We start from the raw sequence: 13040 nt of genomic DNA on the forward strand, positions 1-13040 counted from the left end.
GCTGGATGGAGTCACTGAAGCAGTAGGCATGAGCTTAAATGGACTTCAAAGGATGGTAGAAGACAAGAAGGCCTGAAGAAACGTTGTCCATGGGGTCATGATGGGTCAGACACGACTTCGCAACTAACAACGAAAACAAATACAATCCACAGCATCTGAAAACTTCCAAAAACAAATCATATTATACTTTAGTCCCCCAATGACTGTCCTAATGTAATACTTCCAAAATCAACATTTGCCTTCCATCAGGCAATACAGTATACAATGGCAGAAGCCAATGAAAAAGCTTAAATCCTAATAAATGATTTCTAGCAGTGTCAAATATTGGTTTAATCAGTAACAATTATATAGTGGCATAAGCAATTCATAATAAGAGCAAAGCCAATATTGATTCATATACTCCTTCAGTATAATAGCTAAGTTTATGTATGGTGCTAAACCATCATATAACTTGCCACAGTTTGTTGCAGAAAAATCAAATACAAAAAGCACACACAGATAACACAGGTCTGCACAGATCTTTGTTATTGCCTAAAAATTTCTGTATGACTTCTTTAAATGCAATCCACCCTTCTTTGTGAGGATCCGTCATGGTATTGACAAACTCTTGATCAACTATAAGCCTTCTAATGTCTGGTCCGACAAACACACCTTCCTTCAATTTTGCCTCCGACAGGCATGGAAACTTGGTGACCAAGTATTTGAAGCATTCTCCATCTCTTGGAAGTGATTTTACAAATTGCTTCATCAATTCCAATTTTATGTGGAGAGGTGGTAGAAGAACTTTATGGGAAGGTACCAAAGTTTCTCGGAGGACATTTTTTTCACCGACTGTTAGCACCCTCGGCTGCCAACTCTTCTTGGTCCAGTGATTTTGTCGGTCTCAACTGTCCCATAGACACAGAAAACAAGGGCATTTGGTACACCTAGCTTGTTGCCCGAGCAGCATGCACAAGACCTTCAAGTCCCCACATATTTGCCAATCTTGACCCATCAGACCTTCGACATCGATGCAATAAACCAACTTGTCTTCCTGGGCGAAGTAAGGAACAAACTCCTTTTCACGATGTCTGAACCATGAAGATGACACACCTGGCAACAATAATTTCCTGCTTTTCAGCCTTGATCCAAGTAACTCAGTGGCATCTTTGGGAAGATTCAAGCTCTTACCAAATCATTCATCTGCTCCTGATGAAACAATTTTGGTCTTGTATCATCTTCAAAGTCAGAACTTGATTCGCCATCTGGTTCAGGTATGACTCCACCTTCATCAGAGCTAGGTATCTCTTACAAGGTAGCTGGGGCTTGAGTACTGGTATATCTGTGCCATGGGGGATGGGACAAATTGCTGAATGAAGATTGGGGTATGAAATGGAATGCTTCCAATTGGAATTAAACCCTTTCACATCCCATAAACAAAAGTAACAGTCATTACTATGGTTCTTTTGCTCTCATCATACCATAGGAATTCCGTAATGGAAAGATTTTTTCTTACCCTTGAACCAGTTTCGGAGGTCCTCAACACACCATTTGCACACTTTATGAGGCGCCCAAACTTTATCTTGATCTCCAATTTTTAGTCCAAAGTATGCAAAGTATACTTTTTTCACAAAGTCTGTAATATTCTGCTGTTGCTTCAACACTGTATATTCACCACAGATGAAACAGAAACTGTCTGGCACTTAATACACTTTCATGGAACCATAACATAACAGTTGAAGAATGACAAGTTAACATGAACTGCGATGAAAAAGTGTGAACAGGCTAGAACCAAGAACCTGATGATGATTTGTGCACAAGTGTGGCATGCAGGAGAGAGCAGCTCCGTGTCTGTACATGAGACATCACAATGCTGGCCACGCCCCCTGCACTGACCGGAGATGCTGCTATCTTCCCTGTGTCTCCCTCCCACTGGATTCTTCGGAAAGATTAACCCCTTCTACCATTAGAAGCACAGACTTAAAACTTGCTTAGCTTATGTATATATTGCTGCCCATCAGATTTACAGTGCTATATTTTTTTTTACATAACTTGGACAAACCCTTTAAGGGTTTTTTTGGCATTTTATATCTTAAATGCACTTATGTGAATTAATTAATAGTAATTTGGACTTTAAATTTGGTTAAAAACCCATAATATAAAAAAATACCAAAAATAAAAAAAATGATAAATTTGAAGACAATTTTGCATGTTGTGGCAAATTATGACATCTAGGAGTTTTTTCAATATTTTATTTGTTTACAGCACACCAAAATACATGGAAATTAGATGAAAATAATCAAACAGCTTTTTAGTTGCAGACCTGTGAATTGATTCAGTTGGATTCATTAACTTCTTTATATACATAATAACAAATGAATAGATGGACCTACAATACCAATAGTAGATTCTTTCAACATGCTAGAGGTTACAAGCAGAACACTAGCAGGAGAAAATGGTTTTGGAATTCAGAGCAGATAGAGTGGTTTTAGTTTCGATTCTTAGCAGACTCAGATCTGTTTAAGCTCCCATTGACTGACTTAGTTGCTATACCTATTCATTGGCTGACCTTGTTACCATGTCTCTCCTAGTCATGAATATTCTAACACTCCTCCCTTCATGACTGGAAGAGACATAAATCCAATTAATTTAATATTCTTCCCATGGTGCACTCCTCCCAATGGCTTGGTCATTATTTCTGCCAAATTGTCCTCTGAAGGACAGTGAAGCAAGCTAATCAATTTACATTTTATGGCTTCCCTGACATTACAATATTTAATGTCCACATGCTTGCTTCTATTCTATTCACTCTATCATCTGTTGCCATTTTAATGCAGGAGGCATTATCCTCATACAGTGTTACAGCTTCATTTACCTTCACATTTAAATCCTGTAACAGCTGTACATACCAGGTTACCTCCAAACAGAGTTCAGCCAAAGCAATAAATTCTACCTCTGCAGTAGAAATGGCAACAGTTGTTTGCTTCCTGGACTTCTAACCAATAAAGCCCCTCCAAACAATACCACAATATCAGAATTGGACTTTCTGGCTTTTACATCATTTGCATAATCACTATCTACATAGCATTTCAATTTTAATTCTTCAGAGACCTGTATTTGAAGAGCCAAATTCACAGTTCCCTTCAAATACCTCAGAATCCTTTGTATACCCATCCAATGCAATTGCGTTAGTGCAGCAGTAAAGCGACTTAAGATGCTTACTGCACAATCTATGTCTGTGACAGACAGGCTCCCTATTGCTGACTGATATATCTGTTGATCACAGGCTTCACTTTCATCCTCACCCAAACTGTTATGAAAACCTGTACTCCTAGGTGTTAGAGCAGTATTACAATCATTCATGTTATATCTCTTCTTTGACTGAGAACCATATTTCTCAGTCTTTTGTATCTCTACACCAAGATACTTTTTATTTCTCCCAAATTCTTTAGTTCAAATTTTTTTCTCTAACTTATTAGCAAATTATTTTACCTGTGATACATCCTTTGCAATGAAGCAAAGAACATCCACAAATGACTGCTTTGGCCCATAAATGACCTTGTTCAATTTATACTGTGTTAGGCTTTTTACTTCCATACCCTGGTGCTTGAACCATGTAAATTTCTTCCTCTAACTCAGCATTGAGGAATTCAGTGGTTATGTCAAAATGCCCAATTTTGTTTATATCTTTATCCAGCTGTCGGGGGAGGGGGAATGACATCCTCCCCAGGCCCCCATCCATTTTTCTCTCACACACACACACAGCTGGATAAAACTATGTAAAAATCCAGCCCAGCTTCACTGACTACAGGTTTGAAAAGGCAACGTGGCTCCACCTGCAATCAAACTACACTTGGGGAGGGAGAGCACGAGCGAGCACTGGGGAGACCACAGGAGGCAGGAAGCTAGGCAAAGGGCCATCCTGTAGCACACACATTTTCCCCCAGCCCTGTTCTTTCGGAAGGCTCCAATTGGCTCCCCTCGAGCTTCTCTGGCTCTCCTCTCACCCCAGCCTGCCAGCAGGTGAGTGGGTGAGTTTTATTGCGTTCCAGGCATTTCCCACCCAGACAGCATGCTGCATTTGCAATGGGGGAGGTGTTTGGGGAAGGCAGTGGGGGAATTGGGGGGGGGATGGCAGAGGAACTGTTTTCAAGCCATCAGGAGAGATGTCCAATCCAACTTCTGAGTGTGTGCACGCCCAGCTTCACTGACTGCAGGCTGGATCAAACTACACAAGGGAGGGAGGGAGCAAGGGAGAGAGCGTGAGTGAGCCAGGGCCTTTCCCTCCAGCCTTTGCCCAAAGCCCTGCACCATACCAGGAGGATGAAGTTTGAATCCCCCCCCTCCGATCCACGCATACCTTTTCTAGCTGCTTGAGAGAGGGCTTCAACGCTGCTCTTGCCTCAGGTCCTCTGAAGAAGCCTTGCCCTCGCTTCCTTCTTTTTGAGAACACCTTGTAAATGGGGGCAGGGCAGGGGAGCATACTGGTACAGGGGTGTAGCCACGCCCCTGTAGAACGGATACGCAAAAGTACAGCAAATTTCTGGCACCGGTACGGCCATAGTGGTGCATATCGGGCGGAACCCATCTCTGATATGGAGTATCATTAATGGAGGAACTCCATAGCCTATTAATTAAATTAGCAGTCAACATGGCTTCACCCCAATGACATGTTCAGACCAGAATCCGCCAACAGTGAGTCCTTCATGGTTTGTAAGACTCCATTCTGTCTCTCAGCAACACCATTCTCAGCTGCTGTGTATGGAGTTGTGCGTCTGTTTTATACCTGTCCCATTGTTGAAAACTTGCTGACATGAATTCTGAACCTGTCAGTTTGCAGCTGACATATTTTTTGCTTATATCTCCTTTCCACAAAGCTTATCTATTGCTTAAATTTCTGTAGCACCTCTATTTTACTCTTCAGTAAGTGGAAGAACCCAAACTTACTGTAATCATTTACAATGACCAGCGCATACTTTGCTCCTCCCAAACTGGCTTGCATTGGTCCAACCAAATCTGCATGTGCCAGCTCTAGAGCTCTTGTTGCCTGCCTTCTACTACTTTTGCTTACTGGGAATGCCTTGGACTTTCATGATTTGCATACTGCACAGTCCAAATATGCATTACATCCCTTTAAATTTAACCCTTCTGCAAACTATTGCACTTTTTGCAAAACTCTGAAGCTGGCATGGCCAAGCTCCCTGTGCAAAAGATGAACACATGCATCATGAAGTGCCTCATTCCCAAATGTTTGGGTACATTGAATCTTTTGTCCCTGCAACACATAAAGATTATCCTCTTTTATGCCCTGCGCACATACATTCCCATTTCTCTTTATGAGACACCTCCCATTTGCAAATGTAGTCTCAAATTCTTGCTTGTCTAAACTAGAGACACTTAGCAAATTATGCTCCATTTCAGGCACACATCATTTATCATTAAACCTCATTTCCAGATATGGAATTTGCACACTTCCTCTTCCAATGACTTTAGCCTTCTGGCCAATTGCCAAGGCTACTGCATCTCCAGCAGCTGGATCCTTTCTGTAAAACAATTTAGAATTATTAACAATTGTTTGACTTGCACCACTATCAACCATTTGTCTCTGCTATTGCAATAGCTGACTTTTGCCACAGCAGCCTGTCCATCTGTAGCCTTTCTTCCTTGTAAATAGCCTTTCACCACTAATGAAGCACCTCCATTGTTGCTGTTCTTTCTGCTTAGAAAGTCTTTGCTGGGCTGTAATCTGATCTCCATTGGGGCTTTTTTCTTCTCTGGAGACAGCCAGTTTATGGAATTTTCTGCTGTTCTTATCTCTCTGCTCCTTGGGCCCCCACGTCAGAATTTCTCCTGGTGGCTTTTTCTATAATGGCGTTTCTGCTCCTCAGCAATCAAACAAGCCTTTAATGCTTCCAAATAAAACTCCTGCTCTGGCTTGCATTCAAACACCAAAGAAAAAATGTCCCATGTTTCATTAAGATTGTTAACATCAACAGCACTTTCTGAGCGTCAGGAAGCTACAATCCACGCTGCTCCAACTCCACAATTAAAATTTGCATTTAAAAAAATGCTGTTCCACAGATTCCCCTGGTTGCAAACAGGCTCTGTATAACTGTCTTGATAATTACACAATATTGCCTGCTGACACACTCACATGTACACTTCTCAACTTCAGCCAGACCTTTTACAGTCTTTAAACCAGCTACTTTGATAAACTCTTCATCTTTTAAACTCATGATATAAACCATTGCTTTATCATGCTGCTTCTGCTCAGCAGCAGCTGCAATAGCTTCTTGAGGTGGATCAATAACAATATCCCACAGCCTTCAGGAAACATTCCATCTTTGCAACCCAAATGAGGCAGAGAGCTTTCCTTAAATGCAACAGCAGCCATACTGCAATCTTTCTCTGTCTTGTTTCTCTTTTAACACAGGCAGTTTTCACAGCTTAATTACAGTTCAGTCTTTCTGTGTGCTCTGGGTCCATAACCTGTCAGTGTTTATTGCAAATAAATCAAGTCCAGAAAGCACACACGGATAACAGATTCAGCTGGATTCATTAACTTTTTGATATACATAACAAATGAATAGATGTACAATACCAATAGTAGATTCTTTCAACGTGCTAGAAGTTACAAGCAGAACACAAGCAGGAGAGAACAGTTAGTTTCAGAGTTCAGAGCAGACACAGCAGTTTCAGTTTCAATTCTCAACAGTCTCAGATCTGTTTAAGTTCCCATTGGCTGACTTAGTTGCTATGCTGGCTGACCTTGTTACCATGTCTCTCCTAGTCATGAATATTCTAATAATTTGAGTTTGGATTAATTAATCAACCATTGTGGTATGTAAACTATGTATGATTTACTGCAGTGTTCTATTTGTATAGCAATCAATTTTTACATTGGCATTTTTTTCACATTTGTCAAATTTATTTATACATATTTCAGAAAAAAACCGAGAAAAGGAATATAATTTCTGCACATTTAAATAATATGGGAATGCTTTTATTAATGGTATACATCACATGCATGTGTTCTGAGAAATACAATATACTCCTTTTCAGCATCTATGGAATTTTAGCACCCGCACTGGAATGAGAATATATATATAGCAGAGTTTGGTGATGAACCATGACTACTAGTAAAATAAAATAGTTTCATATATTGAAGCAGATCCCAATTCACAACAATAAAGAGATCCACAATGTTCATATGATCATAACATAGGAAGGCATCTACTGGAGAAGCAGAAGTTAGAGTACATAGATTGGATTCATAATTTATCTCCGAGGTGTCGCAGTGGTTAAATGCAGCAGTGCAGGCTACTTCAGCTGACTGCAGTTGTGCAGTTCGGCTGTTCAAATCTCCCCGGCTCAGGGTTGACTCAGCCTTCCATCCTTCCGAGGTGGGTAAAATGAGGACCTGGATTGTTGTTGGGGACAATATGCTAACTCTGTAAACCGCTTAGAGAGGGCTGAAAGCCCTATGAAGCGGTATATAAGTCTAACTGCTATTGCTATCTCAGGATATATTTGTAACACATAATAAATAAATAAAATAATTTAAGGACCACCACCCTTTAAATAAGTAAGTAAATAAATAAACACCTTAAGGGACAAATGTGGCTATATGGCAATATACCACAACATTTGTATCAGTAGTGGGTTTCAATTTATTTTACTACTTACAACTTGTGCGCGCTCACGCGACGCTTTTGCATCCAGGCGGGTGGGTGGAACTTCCCGCCACCGCTGGTTCACCCAATCCGGGGCAAACCGGCAGAAACTCACCTCTGATTTGTAAGTGCAATTAAATGCCAGGTTTGGGCTGAGAGTATTAGATTTTTTTTTAGATATCAATGTTAACATGAATGTAATTTCTTATAGTTAAGACATATTGCTGCTGCATGTCAGACATGTAACACTTATTATTGGACAACAGATAGGTAATATGTGTTTATATACATTTGCCTTAAAAGCAAAAAAATCAAATGGAAAAGGTACCATTTCCTTTTTTCAGTATCACTCAAAATACTGAGCAACAAAGTAATGAAATTTGGAGACTAATGGCCAGTACCAATATCGTCTTATAGTACAGAAGGAAAATATTTTAGGATTTCTTGTAAAATATTATCTATATAGCAAATTATTCAACCAATAATAGAAAAGATTGTTTGATAAACAACTATGTATTATGGGTGGCCTCCAGACTAGTTAAGACTTTCACGAAACATTATTTGAACTATGAATATATTATTTCTCCCAACATATCTAGTACATTCTATTCCAATATAAGAAGAATTAAAAATTAGGGCAAGGGAATACTTTAGAATGAAAACTCATGTTGATTTCAGTTTTGAAATAAAATTGTGAAACATTATGTGTGAGTAAAACTGCTGGAAACATTCCACAACCTATGTATGAATGAATCAAAATTGTTTCCTCTCTTTTTAGGAAAGTGGAAGAAATTAGTTCAATGTATTTTTAAAAGGTAACTCTAGGTTCATTATAAGCTTGAACGACTTCTGCCTAGGGTAGTCCCGGCAAGATAGGTGGCAAATACATTTAACAAATAAATGAATAAAGTTCAAATCAAGATATGAGGGTATTTCAAAAAATGCCATAATTAAACATATTTAAATATATGTATCTTACAATTCAATGCAAACCTAAAAAAATTTGTTTGCTTGCTACAGATATCCCAACTGTCAAGGCCATCTCCACAGTGACCCAGATGGCTGAACAGAGGGACTTCTACAACCCACGAAATTGCTTCATTGGGGAATGTGACTGATGACAGACCTTGGGGAAGGGGGAACAGATTCAGAGCCGGGGTGTGAATTAAGTGAGACCAGAGATGGCTTCACTTGAAGCTCCTAATATATAACTGGATTTCTTTTGAAGATTTGCTTGAGGCTCATTATTTAAGTCATGCATCGGTGGCAACCTTGACACCAAGCTACATTTTATCACTAATTTAAAAAAAGAAACAAAGAATGCCAACTGATCTTCAGAAAAATGATTTTGTGTAAACCCATGTTTTAAAGCCACTATTAAATGTTGATTCATGCTTTCCATTCATGTTTGCCTACAAACCTCTAGTAGATTTACATAAAAGTATAGCTTTTCATTCATCAAAATGATTAATTGAAAGTTTGCTCTTTATCTCGGTTTATTAAGTGGCTTCACTCAACAAATACTGGTAATTCAGGAATTGTAATACAACTTGCTTTATATGTCTAGTTTGTTAGTATATGAGAACTTCAAGGTGGTAAATTCCAGTGTTTACAAAATTCAGTACCTATCAGGATTATAATAGACTATCCTCTCTTAACTACATCAGGAAATTATCTCTGAATTTCTCCATGTAGTGTATTTGCCTTTCATTAGAAATGGAGGGAAGAGTGTCTTTACACTTATTTTGGGAGCCAGTCTACAAACAGTCTTCTTTAATTAACAAGAAAATAATTTTATTGAATAATTTTTAAGATTGAAAAAAAAAAAGAATGGTACATTTTAATTCTTTTTTGCTTTCTTATTGCATCAACATTACAAGAAGAAAAATATCTCGCTTATAGCAACACATGAGCAAACAAAAAATCAGTACATATAGAATCTTGGTTGGATTTAAGAGTTGCTTTCCTGAAAGACCAGCTGGGGCAGGTCCTTATAGAGAGTTTCTAGCGTATTGTCTATTTTTAATGTTTAATGCTTTTTTACTGCATCAACATTATAAGAAGAACTATATCTTAACTATTATCAGGATCTGCTTAAAGCAACAAATGAGCAAACAAAAAATCAGTACATACAGATTTTACAAAAATATAATTTCACACCATGTGCAGAAGCATACCAGGAGACATCGATCCAATAATCTAATAGGCTTCCACATGCATATTCAAATAGCATATGTGCTAATTGATGGCTTAAGATCAATAAAATTTATCCCACCCATACGGCTGGGCTCAACTGGCACAAAATATAAATACAAGATTCCTAAATATCTCAAATCAACATGGTACACCAGAAATGTTTTAGGTCCAGACCACATTGAATAAAATGGGATGTGCTTGTGTTCTGCCATTCTGTTGGAAGGGGGGAGGGGAAAGGAGGCTTGCTGGCATTTTCGCATACTTTTGCTTTACTGCTTGGGAATTGGGGAGGGTCATTGTCTTTGGAGAAGGAACAGACTCTCTCCCAACAGTTCCAGCCTGGTTTCAAGGCTGCAATGCCCTGAGGGTGAACTGTTATTATCTGCCTAGTATCTCAGCTGGTATCACTTTGGCTACAGGTGGACTAGTTAGAGGGTTGGGCTTGAGTAAACCAAAGAATTGTGTTGTGCTTTGCGTGGGACTTTTCAGATGCTACCTTGCTTTCTTGCAATCACTTTCTCTCAGTAAAAGTTCTTTCAATTCAATTTAAGAGTCTTGGTTGGATTTAAGAGTCTTGCTTTCCTGAAAGACCAGCTGGGGCAGGTCCTTATAGAGTTTCTAGCATATTGTCTATTTTTAATGTATATTTCTCCTTCTAGGAATATTAGTATCAAAGCTAAAAGAGCATGTAAGCACTAAAAACTCTTACATATATTTCAACTGTTCATATTTAATTTGGAAAAATAGTCCATCCCATAGTTTTAAGTTGTTCGATCTATTATTCTATTCTACTTACAATAAATACACAGATGGATTTTGATTGACATTTCACTACATACTAGTTAATTCAGTAACTATATTCATTTATTTATTCATTCATATTTATGTGGTCACCCATCTCACAACAAGTGACTCTGGGTGGTGTACAATAATGGTGTACCAATAATGGTACTATACCATTATTAAGTAGCTCGTAAATCTCTTTGCAGGTGGAAAGATAACAATTTATATCTATGTTGAAAAACAGATGAGAAAAGAAACTAAATACCATGTTTCCCAAAAAACAAGACAGTGTCTTATTTTATTTTGACCACCAAAATATGGCTTGGGCCTTATTATGGGGGGAGGGTTTGTTGTTTTGGGGTTGCCGGGTGGCTGATCTCTTTTGAGCGGGCTCCCGAAGAGCTGGGCAGTTTCAGGAGTGAACGGCTGTGTTGCACTGTCGCAGCAATGCAACACACAGCCATGAGGTGACCACGCTCACGAGCAGCCGCCCGGCAAACCCCCTTTCCAGCCAGGAACAGTGCCATTCACTGACCTTGGGGTATCCTGAAGGTGCCAAGCTGCGTGAGTGCCTGCTCCCACCCCCCGGCTCAGCGCCTTCAGAATACCCCTAAGTCAGTAAATGGTGCTTTGCACGGCTGGAGAGGGGGGTTCCACGAGCGGCTGTTCCACTCCCCACTCTTGCGCCTCCTAGCCTCACCATGCTCTGGCCCAGCTCTCCCTGCAGGGCCAGGGCACCGCCATCGCCATCCCAACATATCTTCTTCTGCAGCTTCCAAACCTTGGAGATTGGCTGCCGAGTCTTCCGGCAGTGACTGCTCTGGGAGTACACGCTATGGTTTCGGCAGCGGCCGCAGCGATAGGTGGCGGTGATCTCCGCCACCTAGAACAGCTGATCAGTAGTATTCTGGGAGGCTGATTCAACCGCCAATCAGCTATTCGGCAGCAAAGGCTTCAGTGTTCTCCAGCAGTGGCAGCTCAGCTCAATTGACCAGTGGTGGGCACAACTGAGCAGAACCCTGACAAGCCACATACTGGGGCAGCGATAACATGCTGAAGCTGACCAGGCTGTTTGCTACAATGATGCTAGAATTTTTTTTCTTGTTTTCCTCCTCTAAAGCAAAGTGTTGTTGTGGCCTGCCAGTGGCCAGCAGGGCTAGCAGCAGATTCAGACAGTGAGGAGGTTGGGGAGGAACATGGGCCAGTCCTGGAGTCTGTGGTAGGCTCTGACAAGAGCTCTGTGTTGGAGGCAGAGATGGGGCCAGGGTCGCCTATGAGTTATCAGCTGCCTTCGGAGTCAGACATCAGTGAGGCAGACAAACAGCTGGAGCCTGTTCCCAGTGTGCGCACACACAGTTACCAGGGAACAGCTAAGGAACAAGGATTGACTTGGGAGTAAAACCACATGTGGATGGTGAATGGCCCCTCCCATAGGAAATAAGAGGAACGAAAGGGGAGGGGTGTTTGCAGGAGACAATTAATTCATTCCGCATTCTTGCCAAGTATTACGGCATCTGAAAGATATGGGACTGGCCACTCTCCAAGCTTGATAAAGATCAGTAATTATGAACTATTTTGAAGGACTGTGGGAAGGGACTTTGCTGGAGAGAAATTCACTGTAAATTAAATAAAAAGGGTTTATCAGGATGAGAACTTGGCTTCATGCTGCTGGGGAAGCCTAGGTCAGAACATGTGCGTCTTATAGTCCGACGTGTCTTATAGCACAAAAATATGGTAGATTTTAACACAACCATGACATTAAATTATGAGAGTACTTTTGTGTCACTTTTGTATGGTGAAATTTTATTCACCATGAAAAAGTTGTAAAAATCCCAGTGAGTTAGAAGGTATTATTAAAAAAATAACATCTACTCTTACTTTCTTTCAGGGAAGCACAGTGATCATGACACCAAATGCACAAGTCACACCATGATTATTAAACAGATGAATGTTGAAGAAAAAAATCTACAGTAAATTCACATTAAATCACACTAAATTCTAATATTGACTTTTAAAACCGGTGTTCAAAGTTCTAAAATAAACATAATAAAAGATCACATTCTAAAGGTTCAGTGCATTCAGCAGCTACAATTTTGCTGCTAATTCAGCTAAGTTAACTTTAAGAAATAACATACTAGTTCATCAAAATATACATTGTGCATTTGCTTTTAAAGTAATAAAAAACATTTAAAGAATTATTAACTGATAGTGTGATTAAGTTTCAAAATAATCTACAGCATATAATTTAAAGTCAAGATGCCAAGACAAAGCATGTGGCAAGCCTACACATTTCATGCAGCATGTGTAGAGGAGTCTTTCAGCTTCAAATATCAGTCTTCTTCCAAATAGTATAAAATACCCATCTAAAAAATAGTCAAGGAATCCAATATTTTGTTTTCTCATAAGTTT

At 39.7% G+C, this 13040-nt stretch overlaps 1 protein-coding gene across 2 annotated transcripts in view; it reads right to left on the bottom strand.

The window, feature by feature from the left end:
• Positions 1–12519: 12519 nt before the first annotated feature.
• SMS (spermine synthase) overlaps positions 12520–13040 on the bottom strand; it is a 72812-nt gene continuing 72291 nt past the window's right edge. For both annotated transcript variants that reach the window (XM_032226504.1, XM_032226505.1), the window contains one exon: positions 12520–12994. In XM_032226504.1, the coding sequence (XP_032082395.1) occupies positions 12955–12994 (40 nt within the window). In that variant the 3' untranslated portion in view covers positions 12520–12954. The remainder of the gene's footprint in view (positions 12995–13040) is intronic.

Source organism: Thamnophis elegans, chromosome 11, assembly GCF_009769535.1.
Source record: "Thamnophis elegans isolate rThaEle1 chromosome 11, rThaEle1.pri, whole genome shotgun sequence".
Lineage (NCBI taxonomy): Eukaryota > Metazoa > Chordata > Lepidosauria > Squamata > Colubridae > Thamnophis > Thamnophis elegans.